The sequence below is a fragment of the Camelina sativa genome, chromosome 14 (assembly GCF_030686135.1).
Source record: "Camelina sativa cultivar CO46 ecotype springtype chromosome 14, ASM3068613v1".
NCBI classification, from domain to species: Eukaryota; Viridiplantae; Streptophyta; class Magnoliopsida; order Brassicales; family Brassicaceae; genus Camelina; species Camelina sativa.
In genome coordinates, this window is record NC_141893.1 from 1,681,696 (window position 1) to 1,699,106 (window position 17,411).

At 35.8% G+C, this 17,411-nt stretch overlaps 5 protein-coding genes and 1 pseudogene across 8 annotated transcripts; 3 read left to right on the forward strand and 3 right to left on the reverse strand.

Annotated features, from left to right (window-relative positions):
* The first annotated feature begins 1,670 nt into the window (after nt 1-1,670).
* Nucleotides 1,671-4,032, forward strand: LOC104738984 (putative indole-3-pyruvate monooxygenase YUCCA3). The gene is made up of 3 exons (XM_010459213.2): nt 1,671-2,688; nt 2,808-3,179; nt 3,484-4,032. The coding sequence occupies exons 1-3, from the start codon at nt 1,978-1,980 to the stop codon at nt 3,709-3,711; spliced, it is 1,311 nt and encodes a 436-aa protein (XP_010457515.1). The 5' UTR covers nt 1,671-1,977; the 3' UTR covers nt 3,712-4,032.
* A 1,147-nt stretch (nt 4,033-5,179) lies between these two features.
* On the reverse strand, nt 5,180-9,092 carry LOC104738985 (7-hydroxymethyl chlorophyll a reductase, chloroplastic). Of its 2 annotated transcripts, none has more exons than XM_087484874.1 (19): nt 8,906-9,092; nt 8,389-8,494; nt 8,203-8,287; nt 8,000-8,111; nt 7,642-7,726; nt 7,504-7,545; nt 7,292-7,370; nt 7,157-7,208; nt 7,000-7,062; nt 6,782-6,879; nt 6,672-6,707; nt 6,525-6,586; nt 6,387-6,414; nt 6,213-6,292; nt 6,058-6,127; nt 5,902-5,959; nt 5,694-5,758; nt 5,504-5,598; nt 5,180-5,398 (listed from the first exon to the last, which is right to left on the reverse strand). In XM_087484874.1, the coding sequence occupies exons 1-19, from the start codon at nt 8,982-8,984 to the stop codon at nt 5,308-5,310; spliced, it is 1,386 nt and encodes a 461-aa protein (XP_087341000.1). In that variant the 5' UTR covers nt 8,985-9,092; the 3' UTR covers nt 5,180-5,307. The 2 variants fall into 2 exon arrangements, with proteins under 2 accessions (XP_087341000.1, XP_087341001.1); XM_087484875.1 differs by having other exon boundaries at nt 8,000-8,122; nt 8,906-9,062.
* Nucleotides 9,093-10,782: 1,690 nt separating this feature from the next.
* LOC104738986 (NADH dehydrogenase [ubiquinone] 1 alpha subcomplex subunit 13-A) lies at nt 10,783-12,503 on the reverse strand. The gene is made up of 3 exons (XM_010459216.2): nt 12,093-12,503; nt 11,247-11,318; nt 10,783-11,159 (listed from the first exon to the last, which is right to left on the reverse strand). Exons 1-3 carry the CDS (start codon nt 12,305-12,307, stop codon nt 11,015-11,017), a joined length of 432 nt encoding a protein of 143 aa, XP_010457518.1. The 5' UTR covers nt 12,308-12,503; the 3' UTR covers nt 10,783-11,014.
* A 109-nt stretch (nt 12,504-12,612) lies between these two features.
* On the forward strand, nt 12,613-13,187 carry LOC109128624 (putative ribonuclease P/MRP protein subunit POP5). The gene has a single exon (XM_019235407.2). The coding sequence runs from the start codon at nt 12,613-12,615 to the stop codon at nt 13,066-13,068; it is 456 nt and encodes a 151-aa protein (XP_019090952.2). The 3' UTR covers nt 13,069-13,187.
* A 66-nt stretch (nt 13,188-13,253) lies between these two features.
* Nucleotides 13,254-14,571, forward strand: LOC104738989 (octanoyltransferase LIP2, mitochondrial). 2 transcript variants are annotated; one of them, XM_010459219.3, is made up of 2 exons: nt 13,254-13,385; nt 13,765-14,571. In XM_010459219.3, the coding sequence occupies exon 2, from the start codon at nt 13,768-13,770 to the stop codon at nt 14,470-14,472; it is 705 nt and encodes a 234-aa protein (XP_010457521.1). In that variant the 5' UTR covers nt 13,254-13,385; nt 13,765-13,767; the 3' UTR covers nt 14,473-14,571. The 2 variants fall into 2 exon arrangements, with proteins under 2 accessions (XP_010457521.1, XP_087341002.1); XM_087484876.1 differs by having other exon boundaries at nt 13,366-13,477.
* Nucleotides 14,572-14,575: 4 nt separating this feature from the next.
* Nucleotides 14,576-15,089, reverse strand: LOC104738988 (S-protein homolog 5 pseudogene; annotated as a pseudogene). Its single transcript, XR_015580209.1, has one exon. The product of XR_015580209.1 is annotated as an S-protein homolog 5 pseudogene (transcript).
* Nucleotides 15,090-17,411: the final 2,322 nt, after the last annotated feature.

Sequence of the window (17,411 nt, forward strand, 5' to 3'; positions counted from 1 at the left end):
TTTATAATACTGTATTCAAATTATATACATCTATATAGAAAGTACAATATGTTTCCCTTTATAATATGTGTATCAAAATACAAATTCTTTGGCAGTTTGGATTAAACCGTTCAATCATCTGATCACTCGGTCATATTTTAAGTCCTAATCCTCCTAACTAACTATCATTAGGATGGAAAACTATTATGACAACAACTTGAAAATTTTGAATAACGATACTCAAAATTCGAGTGGGAAGAATTATGAAACTCAAGTTGTTAGTACGTGGCTCTCTAGACGCAAGTCATCGATCATGTGAGTTAGTAGACGAAGAAACACTAATTATTGAAACGCTCTTTAGTTTTGTTGTTCTTCAGAATAGAATTACGTACGTACGTATCGAGTAAATATTTAGTAATTAATTCTAAGAAAAGTTGTTACTATTCTTACTATATCTCTTATAAATAGTTATTTCTTTTCTCATGGATACAAGATATCTTGATGTGGCGATATCTGTTGACCCATACGTCAAGCAAAACCCCACAAATCATTAATACTTTTATTTATTTATTATACGTACATATGTATATATGTTCAGGGTGGGATTACATTTCAATTTCCTTTATTTATGAAAATAGTTAATTCGTCTGTGGATTGGGGAAGTCTGTGGGATGTGTAGCCACACCTGATGGAGGTTTAACCACGTTGCCTCAAATTCGACAACCATATATACTTTCCAATTAAAATTATTTAGTCGTCATAGAAAATTAATACTAGTAACTATAATTAGCCTCCTATTACTTCATCTAATATAACATTTTAATTGCCTAGAAAATAATACTATAATTGTAAAATCATTTTTTAGGAAAAAAACAAAAAAAGTCCCCTTTGTGAGTATGTTATTCATATTAACTCTTTGCCTTAACAAATTTTTCTCCATAAATTATAGTATGTTCTAAATTTATGCCTGCACCACATGACGTACGTAGAAATTGTGGTATTTCTACAAAACAAAACCAAAAGGGGAGCAAAATAGAAATTCCCAAGTACCAATGGACCTTTCATGTTTATGTATATACATGATCGTGTAGCAAAATGCGTTGTCATGTCTCTTCAGTGTAATCGATCATATAAGCAACATATGTGTAACACTTCTGTTTACCCTTAATGATTCCCACGTTGGCAGCAACCTGACATCAAATTTAATTATCGTGCTTTCTTTCTCTTCTCAAGTGTGTATCTAAAGTCATGTCTCTTCTCTCAATAAATAACGCTTTGAATCCTGATCTTAACCCTTTTTTTTTTTGGACAAACATAAATCCTGATCTTAACAAATACTAACCATTTTAATGGGGTTGTGTAATATCGGCGAGCGCTGAATAAAAATGTAACATTTTGGGCACATTTAACAACATCTAGTATATCCTTGTAGCCAAAAAAAAATATCATTGATCTCGTTAATTATTAGAAGCCATTGTCTTACATCCGGCAAATTTAAAAACATTTGGTTAGTTACTTAGTTCTTTTACTAATTAAAAGAGTTAATTCTCCATCCAGTATACGTAACTGATATTTGTCATGCAAAGAAAAGGAGATGAAAAATATTGAACCACTTTTCTTGCGACTAAATTATTGTATTTGTTGGACGAGGATTAGTTTAATACCAATAAGTAGAACATATGAAAAGATACAAATAAATAAATCATGGTGGGCTAGCTGCAAGCTTATCATTTGAGATATAAATAACATTCAGAAGTTTAAAATATAATAAGAATAATATAATTACTAATTTTACAAAGACCAATTTGCTTTAATTCTTCTTCTCTATTTATACATCTTCTTCTTCAATCCAACAAAACACACACATACACTCACATCTCCATCCTCTTGTCCTAAAAAGCTTCCAATATCTGATTAAGTTTTTTTTACAAATTCTTAAAACTTCTTCTGTTTTTCTTTCCTCAGAACAAGACAAACAAACTCTAAAGTCTGTGGAAGATGTATGGAAATAATAACAAGAAGTCTATCAACATCTCGAGTATGTTCCAAAACTTCATCCCCGAAGGCGACATATTCTCCCGGCGTTGCATCTGGGTCAACGGTCCGGTCATCGTAGGAGCTGGCCCGTCAGGTCTAGCCGTCGCTGCGGGTTTGAAACGTGAAGGAGTACCGTTCATCATCCTCGAGCGAGCTAACTGCATTGCATCTTTATGGCAAAACAGAACCTACGATCGTCTCAAACTCCATCTCCCTAAACAGTTCTGCCAGTTACCAAACTATCCTTTCCCGGATGAGTTCCCGGAGTACCCTACCAAGTTTCAGTTTATTCAGTACCTTGAGGCCTACGCAGCCAACTTCGATATCAACCCTAAGTTTAACGAAACGGTCCAGTCCGCCAAATACGACGAGACGTTCGGGCTGTGGCGGGTTAAAACCATATCGAAGATGGGGCAGCTCGGTTCTTGCGAGTTTGAGTATATCTGCAGGTGGATAGTGGTGGCTACGGGAGAGAATGCTGAGAAAGTTGTGCCGGATTTCGAAGGTCTAGAAAACTTTGGCGGCGATGTTCTCCATGCTGGTGACTATAAATCCGGTGGAAGGTACCAAGGGAAAAAGGTTTTGGTCGTGGGATGTGGAAACTCCGGTATGGAAGTCTCTCTCGATCTCTACAACCACGGAGCAAACCCGTCGATGGTCGTTCGTAGCTCTGTAAGTACCAAAACTTCTAGTCTTTTCATCCAAAAACAGAGCATCATCCTCTGTTTCTATAACTCTGTTTTTAAAAAACATAGCATCTAATACTCTGTTTCTTTCCTTGATATTATTAGGTTCATGTGTTACCAAGAGAGATATTTGGGAAATCAACGTTTGAGTTGGGAGTGACGATGATGAAGTACATGCCGGTTTGGCTCGCGGACAAGACCTTACTCCTTCTAGCGAGGATAATTTTGGGGAACACCGATAATTACGGTCTAAAAAGGCCAAAAATTGGACCGTTAGAGCTAAAGAACAAGGAAGGGAAAACTCCGGTTCTTGACGTCGGAGCATTGCCTAAAATAAGATCGGGAAAGATCAAAATCGTCCCCGGGATCATAAAGTTCGGAAGAGGAAAAGTTGAGCTAATAGATGGCCGTGTTCTTGAGATTGATTCCGTCATTCTAGCTACTGGATACAGAAGCAACGTTCCTTCATGGCTTAAGGTAATAAATAATTATAGAACACATCTCTTTCATTGTTTCTTTCTTCTAAAGATTTTGCTTAAATTTTAATGATGTCGGAAGAAAAAACACAAATACCCACCCGACCCGGTCCGAGTTTAGTGAAAACCCGACTCAAATTGTGTTTCGAATGTGACCAATCATAAATGCAAATATTGAAAAACATTTACGTTAGTATTTTCATCGAAAAGGATACAACAATCGTGGTACGAGTTTTTTTTTGGTTTTGAGTCTCAGTTTGGTTAGTAAAAATGTGTGTACTAATTTTTTGATGTTTGGTTAACAGGACAATGACTTCTTCTCGGATGATGGGATACCAAAAAACCCGTTTCCAAACGGATGGAAAGGAGAGGCAGGATTGTATGCGGTAGGGTTCACGAGAAAAGGATTGTTTGGTGCATCGTTGGATGCGATGAGTGTGGCTCATGACATTGCTAACAGGTGGAAAGAAGAATCTAAGCAACAGAAGAAAACTGCTGCTGCTCGTCATCGTCGATGTATCTCACATTTCTAACCATTCAAAACAAACAATATTAGGGAATATTACACTATAAATGGATGTGAAAACAAAAAATCAAAAAAAGATAATTAAGCCCTCTCCTTGGAAGAAAAAAAATAAACCCCAAGAAGAAAAAAAAGAATTGTGAAAAAGAAGTTTTGGGGGATTTTTCTTTGTTTATTAGGAAGATGTGGCTTATTTATATGTATTTTTATTTAATTTTTACGAATGCGTTATTTTGTTTTGTTTTGTTTCTTTTTTTGTTCATTTAGATTTTGAACTCTGTAAGAAGTTTTGCTTAATCTAATATGACAAATACTTTTACGGTTTTTGTAATCCTCGTGATGCATGTTACAAGGGTTATCTCTATCATTTTTTGCTGTTGTTGATTAGGAAAAATGGAGAAGATTAAACAAAAAAGAAACAACTAATTTCATGCTGTTTCATCATTGGAAGAATACTTTCACAAGTTAGAGCTGTTATTTGATTTGGGAATTATTAGCCATTTTTGTAATGTTTTAATGTGGCAAATGATTGAGATTACACATGATTATCGTAGACGGTAGACCATCCATATACTCAAATCCCACTATCCCAGGGAAGGAAAAAGTTGTATACTAAAAAAACATGCTTTTATCTAAGATATGCAAAATCATTACGGATTATGGAAAATTTGGTCTATTTATTTGTACACAAATGGATAATTTTATCCAAAGATTTATAACATTCTCAGAAAAACATGAGTATCCACTTAAGATTATAGCTGATAATTAAATTAAAATATGTTTGATACTTTATCTTCTCCATAACATGAATTAATGAAATCATATAATATCTATTTTCAAAATTGGATTCAAATCCAAAAATATACAATGTATGTATATTCACCAACATTTTTGACATTATTATCTGTCAAATTGCAGTTTTAAAAAAATTCAACTACATATTCCACTGAATATAGAGAAACAAAAACGTTGATATACTCTGTATATGGACAAGGTCTCTGTTGAAAATAATTCAAACTATGGTGCCAAAGATGAGACATTTATGAGTTTCACTTGAGGTTCTGAGAGTCTGCAGCAAAGTCAATGAACCAGCAGAACAGAGAATTGACAAACTAAAGGACAAAAAGAGCAAAATTGTGCAGTTTACTATTTGTGAAATGTGGTGATGAGTGAGTTAAGTAAAAACAATGGTTCCATCTTCTCTGTCCAAACAAAACAAAAAAAGAAAAAACATTAAAAGCTAATTCCCCCCCAACTGTGTAAATGTCTGGTTCCCATCCTCTTAAAACAGTTATTCATGTTCTCATGCAAAACCCTGCAACCTTTTACTCAGACATCACCTTAACCTAGAGATATGGAGGAAGGAAACCACATGGGATGATTTTGATTCAGCCGCTGATTTAGACTGTTTCTTATTCCCTGTTCTCTGTCAGAAAACACCAAACCGACCCATCTTTTCTTGCCGGTGTCTTACCAAATTCACGAGGGAAATATTTTTGGATATTACTAACATACTACAACTTGAGAAACAGTAGGACCAATGTACATTTACACACTGTAGGATGAGATATACACTTGCAAACTTACATGAAAAGACCTAAAACGTTCATTTCTTGGAGAGCATTTGATCTATTTGGCCGTTTTTGTTGTACATTTCCACTATCTTTTTCGCATATGATGGCATGTGGCTGTTGGCTCTGCAAATAAATATGCCGCTTTGGTTATTAAAGGGCGATTCGATAATATAGAAAGACACAGCTAGCATAAACGTTTATCTATAGGAGTGTGCTTCAAATTTTTACCTTTGTTTCCCCCATTTTCGGTTTACATACAAATAGTTTCTGATGGTATGGTAATCCAACGAGTACCGAGCAAATTCTAGACCCTTAGGACCAACCTGAAGAAAGCATGCTTTTGCAAATTAGGAGAGTCTTGAATTTTTTTATGCAATGAGCTTGCCTCCCTGTTTTGTTCATGAGAAAAGAATCTTACCAAACTTAGGATGAACGCAATAATGTTCCCAACAAATAGTGGCGCTGGCTGAGCAGGACCTTGACCTGAGTAATTATAGAAAAGTTAGAAGATTAGAAGACTACATCACAATGTTAGTTGCAAACATTTCATGAGAAATTTCTTTTTTGGATCTAGCATTAGCTTGAACTGAAATATGTCAAGAAACAGAAGAGTTTTGAAAACATACCAAACTTAGCATCATCATCTGCCTTAACGGTTTCTGTCACAAAAGGTCGTCGATCACCCTGAAACAACAGCAAAAAGATGTGTTTGTTTGAGTTTTGTATTAAACACACTCTTAAGTCTTATTAAATATAATAACCACAAATGTCAGAAACTTTACGCTGCTGATTGTTGGAGTGATCTCCAAAAGGTTTTCTACCAAGCTGAGCATTTCTTTCCCACGTTCATTCCTGTGGTTTAAGGCATAAACAAAACTATTTTTATCCAACCAGGCGAACCTATATGGTCCATTCTAAAATAAGTAGAAATATTGACCTCACTGTAATATACTGTGGATGGTCAGTCATGTTCAGACCTGAATACTTTGGAACACCCATGTAACCGATAACCAAATCCTAGATTAACAAGCGCATAACATAAGGAAATGTTTGAAATTGGCAGACTCAAAATTAAGTGGAAAGACATCTTCATTGCTAGAAGAACACTCACCGCTAATGCATTTGTGTAATCAAAGCAGCTGCAGAATGAAAAAAACAAAGAAAGGGTTGTGATTGTAGACAAGCTTTTACAAATTTCCTATAGCTAGTCTATTTCAAGGTATAGCACCAATGAAGAGACTTGTATTACCTATAACATGATGGAGCTATGACGTCTACTAAATCGTTTGCTGGTAGACAGAAATAGGGAACCTGTTATACCCAGAAAGTTTTTGAAACGACTTTAAGCTGCAACATTACAGAATACAGAACAACACATTATTTGAAGCGACTATACCTCTTCAATGTGTCCGTCCAAGTGTTTGAGTTGGACCTATAAGAGAAGTTGAACAAGATTAGCAACGCCGAAGAAAATGTCAGATAAGTATGGTTCGTATTAATGCTAACCTTGTAATCTTGCATAAATTCATAATGGAGAACAGTCTCTGGCTCCTTACTAGCCGCTTTCAGAAACTTGTCTAGTCCATCTCGTGTTCCATTGTCCACTATTGATTAAAGGTGTTATTATTACTTGTTCAAAACATGTAATAAGCAATCCTATACCTACGCGTACGAGACCCCAAAGCAAAACACAAGAACAAATCTAGATAGGCTGAGGAAATTACCACAATTGGTGCCTAGAACATACAACTTTTCCAGATTCAGATGCTTCTCCACTGATCTCAATGCTGCAGTATAAGAAATCACTCTGCATTACAATACTATGAGAGTCACAGTATGGAGACACTTGAAATATACGTCCACAAAAAGTTGGAACCATACCTTGCACTTGGCAACCCACACCACAGAAAAGAAGACGTTTCACTCCGGAAGTCTGTTATAATGCAACTTTCAATTTCATTTGAAATGGACTCGGCGATAGAAAACACATACGAGACAGAGGGTTTTGCAGATAACCTCAATTAATTCAAGCGTATTCAGATTAGGAGACAGAGTTGGTTTGACACCTCTTGCAGCCAAAACTTCTTCAGGTGTCCTTGGAATGAAAAGAAATGAAATATTAAGAGGCATTTAAAGTCAGAGTAATAGCTGAATATGGATCCACAATCAAAATGGAGACTTGCGGAAGAATGGCTACAAAAATAAACCACAGAAGAAAGGGGTAAAACCTGGCTAGTACTGGTCTTGGAGATAATCTGTCTTCAGGATCACTGTAGTATTTCAAATACATGATTAGATGGAAAAAGCTGAAGCATGGTTGATAGATGTCAGCCTAGTACATTTCTAATATTTAACAATAGTGTTACCTCTGCACACAGACAACAGCTTCTACCATGTTAGATTTTAACATCTCAATGGCTATGGTTGTGACGATTCCAGTCCACTGTGCTCCTGCAACCAAAGATAGAAGGAAAAGTAAACCACAAAACTAAGCCCAATTCAAGCTTAGGTGGACATTCATCCCTACTTACAACCGCATGAAACGCAAATGCTACATAACTTTCAAGATGAGTAATAAGAACCAAACAAAATGTATATAAGCCTTCGTCCACAGATATTGTATAAAAATTAAACAAAAGAGTAACCAGTAAGACAAAGCATGTTTTATCTTGAACGAGACACAAAACTAGAAAAGGTAACAGTGGTAAGGAAGCGTCTGTGTACCTTCAACAGGCTTCAACTTACGAGCATAGAGCTGCTCTTGATGCACCCCAAAATATGTATCTGCTAAGGAATCTGCATTCCTTCCTCTACCATGCACAACAGGTTCCAAGCTCTGCACAAAACCTTAAAACAAAATAAGAATCTTAAGCCATCAATTTGAAATGCAGCAAATCTTATCCATTTCAAGGCCATATGGGGATTACCTCAATCCTTGACATTCCATCTCCAAGAAATGCACATGCATCCTTCACATGGGCAATGTAGTAGGTGTCGCATAACCCACATTGACTGCAAACCCATTACAACACCAAGGATTTTGATAAGAACAAGACAAAAAAATAGGGATGTAAACAACAACAACAACAACAAAATAAAAGACAAAACCGAACCTGCAATGGTCTTTAGCTGGATAGGTTCCTCCGGGTGGGATAGGTCTGGACTTTTCCCTCCAGTCTTGTCTTAGTTTAACTTTATTTTTTGGCTCTGAATTCATATCTGCATTAGAACCCATATATGAGAAGGCTTCATGAAAAAACACACACAAGGCAGAGATCGATGCAAGATGAAACGAAATCTGTTCATAAATTCTTATACTTTCAAGAATAAACTACCACAGTGAAGTAAAACATACTACTAATCTAACACAAAATTGTATCTTCAAAGTTTCGAACTCGACAGTGACAGACAGCCATGGACGACCAGTTCAAGCATTCGACAAACATAACCAATATGTTCCAAAAGAAATTCCGAATCTAATATATAAAATTATATCGCTTTAACGAGTTTCAGGGATCGTTTCCACTCGAATTTTTTTTTTTTTTTGTAAAGAAGGGGTCTTTTAAGAAACTGGAGAATCAACAACGATGTGTTGTGAACAGAGAGTGCAACAAAAACGAAATTGAGCACCTTTCGAACGCGGAGAGGAAGAGTTAACGACAGAGAAGCATGGAGGAAGGAGAGAGAGCTTGGAGGTGACAGTAATCATGGTTTTTGCTCAGCGAGAGAGAACTGAGAAAAGAGAGAGAGAGAGAGAGAGAGAGAGAGAGAAAGAAGATATTTTTTTGCTTACGATATCTTCTTTTGGGTTTGATATAGGCAAATCACTAACGGACACGTGTTAGAAAAGAACCAAACTTGAGGAAAACCATTATAAACCGGGGTTTGGTTCGTTTAATACATACTGGGAGTGGCAATTATTTTTCTATGTACAAAAGAAAGAAGAAAATAAAATTTCCACTAAGTAAGAAGTAACACATGTTTGTTATTGCATCCATCAACAATTTGTTTTGCCCTAATTATTTTTTTTTGTCTCCTTTGATGTTTGTAAAGAGAAGAGTGTGATTAACGCTTTCACGTATGTTGAGTGAAAATAGTAAAATTGATGGATGTGTCATGGATTCTTCTTGACCTTTTGTTTTTTTTTCTCTAGGTCTTCCATGATCTGAACTTTTTTGTAGTCTTGAAAGCAAGCATTCGAATTTATTAAGTTTTGGCAGAGAAATAACACTTTCGTTCTTAATGGGCTAGGAAAGCCCATAAACGGATTAGAGTTAGCCCAAAGTAAACTTAACCCGAAATAATCGAATCGGGTGAATTGCACACAAATTAAAATACCCGACCGGCTCCAAGAAAGTCACGTGACTTTAGGGTTTTTTTTTCTCTTTCTCCGGTGCACCGGCGGGTCACCGGAATGTGAAAAAAATGGAAAAATCCAGAGAAATTATAAAAAAACAAAACAAGACAGTGGGATTTAATGATTCACAAATGTTGATAAAGAAATTGAAACGGGATTTAAACAAGGAAGAAACCAAAATTGAAACAAGAGATTTAAACAAGGAAGCTAAGAAACGAACCGAACCGAACCAAACAAAGTTTTCAAAAACCATAGAAGCACTTGGATTCATCTTCTGGGCCGGCGGGAGCTGGGCCAGCGTCGATGGCCTCCCTTGCAGCAAGAACAAGAGCTTTGGTGACGGCTTCCTTCGGTTTTGTCACGAGTGCAAACAGGGCCATGGTGGTTAGAGCATTAGCGGCTGCCGGATTATTTTTGTTGGTAGCTAGTGCGGCGATGAAATCCCTGGTCTGTTTGTCATCGACCCAATCAGCATCACGATCTTCATAACGGACGCCAAAAATCACATTTGTACTGTTTACATAGACGACATTAGATGGTTTGGTACGAACGTTGCGCTCCAGAAGATCTGTTATAGAGTATTATTGTATATCGTTATAGTTTGAAAATATGTAACAATTGTTTTATATAGATGAGTTTTAGAAGGGAAAATTAAATTTTTAAAACATATATTATAAGATCAACATATATATATATTTACATTATTATTAATTTATAATATTATTGGAACCATATTTTACATGAAAATTTTTAAAAAAGATATTATTTTATTATTTTATGAAATTTTTGTTATCTTTCATCAGATTTAGAAACAACAGAATTTATTAATTTATAATATTTATTAATTTATACAGTATTAATTTATTAATTTATAGAGATTTTGTTGTATTTTTTGCTTTTGAACTTGGTTGACGATATCTTTTGGGTTTGATATTAGGCAAATCACTTACGGACACCTGTTAGAAAAAGAGCCAAACCGGGTTGAAAACCATTATAAAACGGGTTTTGGTTCGTTTAATACAGTATGTGAAAATTTCAGCAGGATATGGATCTCTATGTAATCAAATAAGCCAATTTCTGGTAATATCGTCATTAATTAAACCGAAAATCAATTCGTAAACCGAAAAGTAAACCACTCTTGGAAGCTTGCTGATGAAACTGTTTTAAACTCCTTTATTTTTTCTGTTGAAAAACTTGCAGAAAAACAAACACAGGCTGATGTTCCAGCAAAACCAATACAAGAAGAATACTGTATGTTGAATCGTTCTCTTATTACCCGATGAATAAAAGATAAGACAAGAACAAGTCAATCCTCGGTGAGATATTCATTCATTCATCATCATCATCATCATCATCATATGCATTTTAGAGAAACTACCAAATCACCAGACATCAGGACGGAGTTCCCCAGTAGCCGGTGGCATCCAACGACCAGAATTGTACACATTCTCACCAACTTTCCATCCCGGAACATCCTTCATTACATCAGCTTCGTATTCCAAATACTTTTTCCACTCAGACACAAACCTGAAAAATACAAAGAATGGTTGAAATAAGATTTACCGTCTGTAGGTTGCTGTAGGAACAAATACTACTTAAATTCAAGAATATTACCTTTCATCTTCTTCTGCTTGAAGAATGGGAAGTATTGTCCTACGAGCAGCATATTTCTCTTCCTTCAACGCCCTAGACATCACATCAATGTTGATTAGAACTTTGAATCTGAATACTTACTGATACAAAACACATTTGTACTTTTGATAATTTATGCAATTCGAAGTATCCAATCGAGAAGCTAAGGATGTCTATGACAAGAAATATGAGTTTCTCTTGTTAGGAGCAAACCATTGCAAGTCCTCTAAAGACCTATAGCAAGCTCGATACTCTTTTCTTCTGAGTTCGACTGTTGGAGACAAGGAGCATAAGAAGATGAAGTATATAATACTAATAGCTAGCAATCTACTGAGAACCAGTATCCCAACTAGTATCGTAACTTACAACTAGATGCTTGCTTTCTTTATACTAGATTCACATATTAACAATTGTGCCTTTAAGGGATTTACAGATTGTTTGACAAACTTTATATTCTTTATAGAAAGACACAACCTGAAGAATAATGTCATACTGATCAAGCTTCAACCAAAGTGCCATGGAACACACAAAAAAAAAATGATTCAACAAGCCAATGGCTAAACTAGAGATAACAGAAGTACAAAACAACCTGAAATCATCAAACCCCTTAACAAGGCTATGGTTCCATAGACATGTCGAGCTTCAAATCAAGAGTGATCCCGAAAGAAGCTAAAATATTCACCAACATCTCTGATTACGATATACTTCCTCAAGTTTCATCAATTACTAACCACAATTTAACCTTTTTTTTTCTTTACTACACATTATTCACTCGAAACACAAAATTTAGCAAAAGCGATCTCGCTATTGCATATGGTTCTTACGTACCTGCGGATTTTGTTTCCTTGGCCGACCTGGTACATTCCCCAAGCAAAAGCACCAGAAACAGCAAGGAACATGGCCATAGCACTAGGACCCGTATTGGATATCCGGCGAGCATATCGTACCGGTGCAAACCCACCCGGTGGCGGACCATCCTGAAGCAGCGGCATATCCTTCACACTCGCCATCCCTGGCTTATTCCTTATCATCGCCTCCGTCATCTTCAACGCTCAATTTTGATCCGATTTCGATTTGATTTTTTTTTTGCTCAAAATCGAGTGTTAGTTCTAGGGATTCCGATGAAGTAGAAAGAAAATGCAAACAACAAAACAAAGTGGAACATATGATGAACTGGGCTTTTACTAGGCCCATCTAAGATATATTCAAAGACCCAAGTCCATTATTAATTAGCAATTCACGTGACTCCACGTGATCTTCTTCTTCTTCTTCTTCTTACAATATATGAAAGCCCTAAGTCTTCAGAATTGGCCGCCGCTTAGTTCAGTATCGACTCGAAGAAGGAAGCATGGTGGGATTTAAGAACAGATACATGTTGATGGAGGTATTTATGGATCCAGACAAGGATCTTCTCGGGGAAGGAACACCGATTATTCTTACACAGTTCAATCTCTCCAAAGCAATCAAAGACAGCATCCTCGTCAATTTCGGCGAGTGTGGTCTAGGTTCGTCTATGGGATCCTTCCAGGTGAAATACGTGAATCCAATCACAAAGCTATGCATTGTTAGATCATCAAGGGAGGATCACAGACAAGTTTGGTCGGCAATCACGTTGGTCAAAAGCATAGGAAACTGTCCGGTGGTCTTGAACTTGCTCGATATCAGCGGATGCATCAGAGCTTGTAGAGATACGGCCTTGAAGTGCGACAAGGAGAAGTTTGATCAGTCTAGTAAAAGCTTGTCTGAAGAGGAGACTCGGCAGATGAACAGTTGTCTCGACAAGATCAAATTATTGGAAAACTGAAACTTTTTTTCTTCGAATTCGACCCCCCCCCCCCCCCCTAAGTTTTGAAAGTGTACAATCTTTCCCTTTAATATGTATTTTTCTCTGAATTCTTCTAAAATACAAAAGGATTGGAAACATCATTGGGTTTTCTCTTGTTAAAATTAAAATAGAGAAAATTTTGTGAGATATGTTATATAGATACGGGCGTATTTTCTGAAATTTGAAAACTTAAGGGTACAAAGTGCAAAGTCGTTGAATTTTGAGGTTTGTATTAAATCTGAAATTATCTGGTGGAAGAAACTATTCGGTGGAGGAGACGATTTGAAACGATATCGGTAAATCTAGCTCTCTTCAAAGTCTCTCACTTTAGCGATTACTTACTTGCTCTTGTAACCATGTATTCGATCGCTTTATGGGTTTTTAATCGGTTCGTAATCTGATTTTGTACTGGCTTTTTGCTGTCAATGCATGTTAAGTGTTCGATGAAATGCCTCACGGACCTCGTACTTAAAAACTATTCATGTCTTTGCCTTTTGTGTTTCTATCCTAGCTCCTCAGATTTGATTCTTAACTCTAGCTTTAGTTCCTTTTGGAATTATCTTTGCTGTTATAGTCATGCGTTTGAATCCCATTAGTAATATTAAGTTTGTGTTAGCTTAAATATTTAGAGCTGAAGTTGCTAATTATGGATTCTGTGTCTGTGACAATGTGCAGGGAATGAGATCCCCTAGAACGTTGGAGGTTTGGAGGCTAGGCACTGTCAACTATTTGAAATCCCTTAAAATTCAAGACAAGTTAGTTTCCGAGAGAAAAGCTCATCAAATTCCAGATACCCTTCTCTCCCTTCAGCATCCACCGACTTACACACTTGGAAAACGTAGAACCGATCACAATCTACTGATCACTCAATCTGAACTCACAAAAATTGGAGCTGAGCTTCATTATACTCAAAGAGGAGGAGACATCACATTCCATGGCCCTCATCAAGCCATCTTATACCCCATCATTTCTTTACGCAGCATTGGTTTTGGTGCTAGGAACTATGTGGAGACATTGGAGCGGTCAATGATCGAATTTGCTTCCATGTATGGTGTGAAAGCTCGTGCAGGAAACAAATGTGAGACTGGGGTTTGGGTCGGGGATAGAAAGATTGGTGCTATTGGGGTTAGGATATCTTCTGGAATCACTTGTCATGGTTTGGCCTTTAACATTGATCCTGACTTGAAGTACTTTGAGCACATTGTGCCTTGTGGGATTGCTGATAAGGAGGTTACATCTTTGAGAAGAGAGACGGATGCTCTGCTTCCCTCGGAAGAAGTGATTCATAAGCAGTTGATTACTTGTTTGGCCAAAGCCTTTTCTTATGATGATGTTGTGTGGAAGGAAGATCCCTCGGTCATTTTGGACACCAAAGATGTCTAATAATCCGGTTTGATTGTCTTCGTTTGTCTCCCAAAAGTAATATCATCTTACTGGATCAAGCAACCCTATAAATTCTAATCTAGTCAAGTTTTATATTCATTGATTTTATTGGAGAAAAGAAAACTTATTTATTGAATCTGATAACCTATACATATATCATCTTTCATAACATCATATAAAATTTACTACTTCCAAGGAAAACATTTAGGCCCTTTTTTATCGAGCCTGCATGGACCATCAAGTTTTATATCCCATTTACATTGATCTTTACATATATCTTGATCTCTCTGAGCATCAAATATATCAAACTCTTTGGATTCACTGCCCCACTGAAAACTGCAAAAGAACAATGTTGATTTCCAAAAATTTGGTTGGAACTTGAACTCGTAAAATTGGTTGAAAGGCACTACGTGAGATCCTAGATCGTTTTGCTTGGATTTGCAATGGACGGTAAGAGGTGGACCGCCAATCAAGTTTGTCATCGTGACGTGCGTATCGCGCCAGAACGGTGGAATCTTGCCATGACCCGAACCAAACAAAAGAAACACGAACAAGAAAACAATATTAACTTTTTGCTGATCTCCCATTTTGATATATTTCAGATTGCTTTTTTTCAGACTGCTCTTGGAGTTGATTTTATAGTATTTTCAGTGCCTCGATCCTTGTAGTTTGTAGTAGTAACGCCAATTGACTATTGACCTATCAAAAATAAATGCCAAGGACTTCATTAAATACCATTTGACCAGCAATTGCAAATCAGTAAAATAAGCATTTAGTATGGTTCGACCCCAATTAAAAAAAAAACAAAAAAAAATTTGGATCTTAATGGATTGTGGTCGTCCAAAGACATGATCAAAACAAGTACATTGCATTTTTTTTTTGTTCAAAAATTTATATGGTAATCCGTTCGTATCTAGCTATATGTCAAGTTTCTCTTGTGAAAGTGTAATAGAGAGAAGTGCTTGTTCTGTATCTTGGAGAACAATTTTAATCCCAAGATCTGTTAGCATAAAGTCTTTTTTTAACAGTGTGTATCGACTGAACATACCTTATTCCGAGGCCGCGGTGTGGAAAGTCGTCTTTGATCTTGTTATGTCTACCCAAAAACGCTTGTTTCTTACCATGAGCAATCCCATTATTTCGGTTTATCTTGGTTTAATCCGATTCATGTTTCCTCGGGTAAATTTGAAGAGGTATATACAAACATACACCAAACAAATTAAAAAAAGCAAACAAGATATCACAAGTGGAAGGCGATTTTTGTCATTCTAAGTAAACTAGGTAATAACCTGTGCTATTACACAGAGTGAAATTTTTATTTAAGTTATTACATTTGTACATATATTTATTTAATATAACATTTAAACATATTGGTTTGAATTCATCAAGTTATAAAAATTTAAATTAGTAATCGTGTTACCGTAAATTTTTGATTGACATAATGACATATCTGGATAGGATAGAATGTAAACCAAATTAGTGATTGTTAGATTTTTATAAAAATCTTGAACTATCAAATCACATAAATATCGCAACAAACAAAAACTACATGAACTGGATAATTTAAATAAAATTGTTAACTCGGTCAAACTCGTCCACTAAACCATCCTGCAACAGGTTTAAATAATTTGAGCAGCAATATGTCTTTGCATCTGTCTCGCTTAAATTTGTGAAATCCGAATGGGTTACAGATGCATTTCAATAAATCATTTTTCTAATATATAAAATATATTTAAAGCTTAAATTTAATTAATATTAATAAAGTTATGTGATAAAGTTTTTAAGAATAACATATTTGTTTTTTTCTCAAAACACAATGGCATATAGTTGTAAATAATATATTTGTTTAAATAAAGCTAAATAACTATATTTGTCTCAAGCTCTCTGGCGGCGACACATCAGCTATTAATATATAGGAGATACAAATAAACTTGATTGATTATCTAAAGTATATGAAGAAAAGAATCACATTTATATCAAGACAAAATTAAATTTTAAATACTAATTAAATAAGAGATTTATTATTTTTTTTTATTTTTTTATTTTTTTGTGAACAATACTAATCAAGAGATCTAATTATATATATAGGCAGAGCCGGCCACAAGGCCAAGCAAGCAAAGCACATGCTTACGGCCGTTTAAAATATTAACTAATTTTCGGCCGAGTTTACAAGAATTTTTGTGTGGTCTAGTGGTTGAAACTGTAAAAGCCGAGTCTTAGCTCCTAGGTTCGAACCTTGTCAATGTCTAAAACATATGTTTTTATTTTTTTAAGAAGAAAATTAAACTAGAAATAAAAACTATGAGGTCCAATATTCTCCCTCGCTTGTAGCCCAGTACATCTCCACGCCGGCTTTGTATATAGGTTAATATTTTTTTTGACGGATAGTGCCTCAATATGTGTGCCTGAGAGCTTTCTTTGGCGATTAGGGTTTCTCTTACTTCGGTTCACCGGAGATCGGCCTTACGTCGGTCACCGAGAATTACCCCTTTCTCCTTCCTCTTTCTTTCTTCGTTTGCTGGTAGTCTTTTCGCCCCAAGATGTCAGATTCCCCAGATCCCCTAGTCCCCTTACATATAAATTCCCCTAGACATAACGAAAAAAAATATTAACCTATATTCTCTTTATTTTACAAAGAACTTTCTCTCTTTCTCAACTAATTAATCTTTATCTTATTTAATTATATAATTGTTATATTGAAAATATTCATTATAATAATATAAATATACACAGCAAAAACCTGTGTTGCGCGGTTCATCTATACTATTAAAGCAGAAGTACTCACTAGACTCAAATTGGACCATGACTTTGTTTTAGTACGTTTTTCATTAAAAATGATTAGAGAATCACTTAATTTAATTAAATTAACTTATAGTTACGATTTATCTAAATGACTATTATACCCCATGCTTGACCACTTAATTACGACCGGGTCGGGA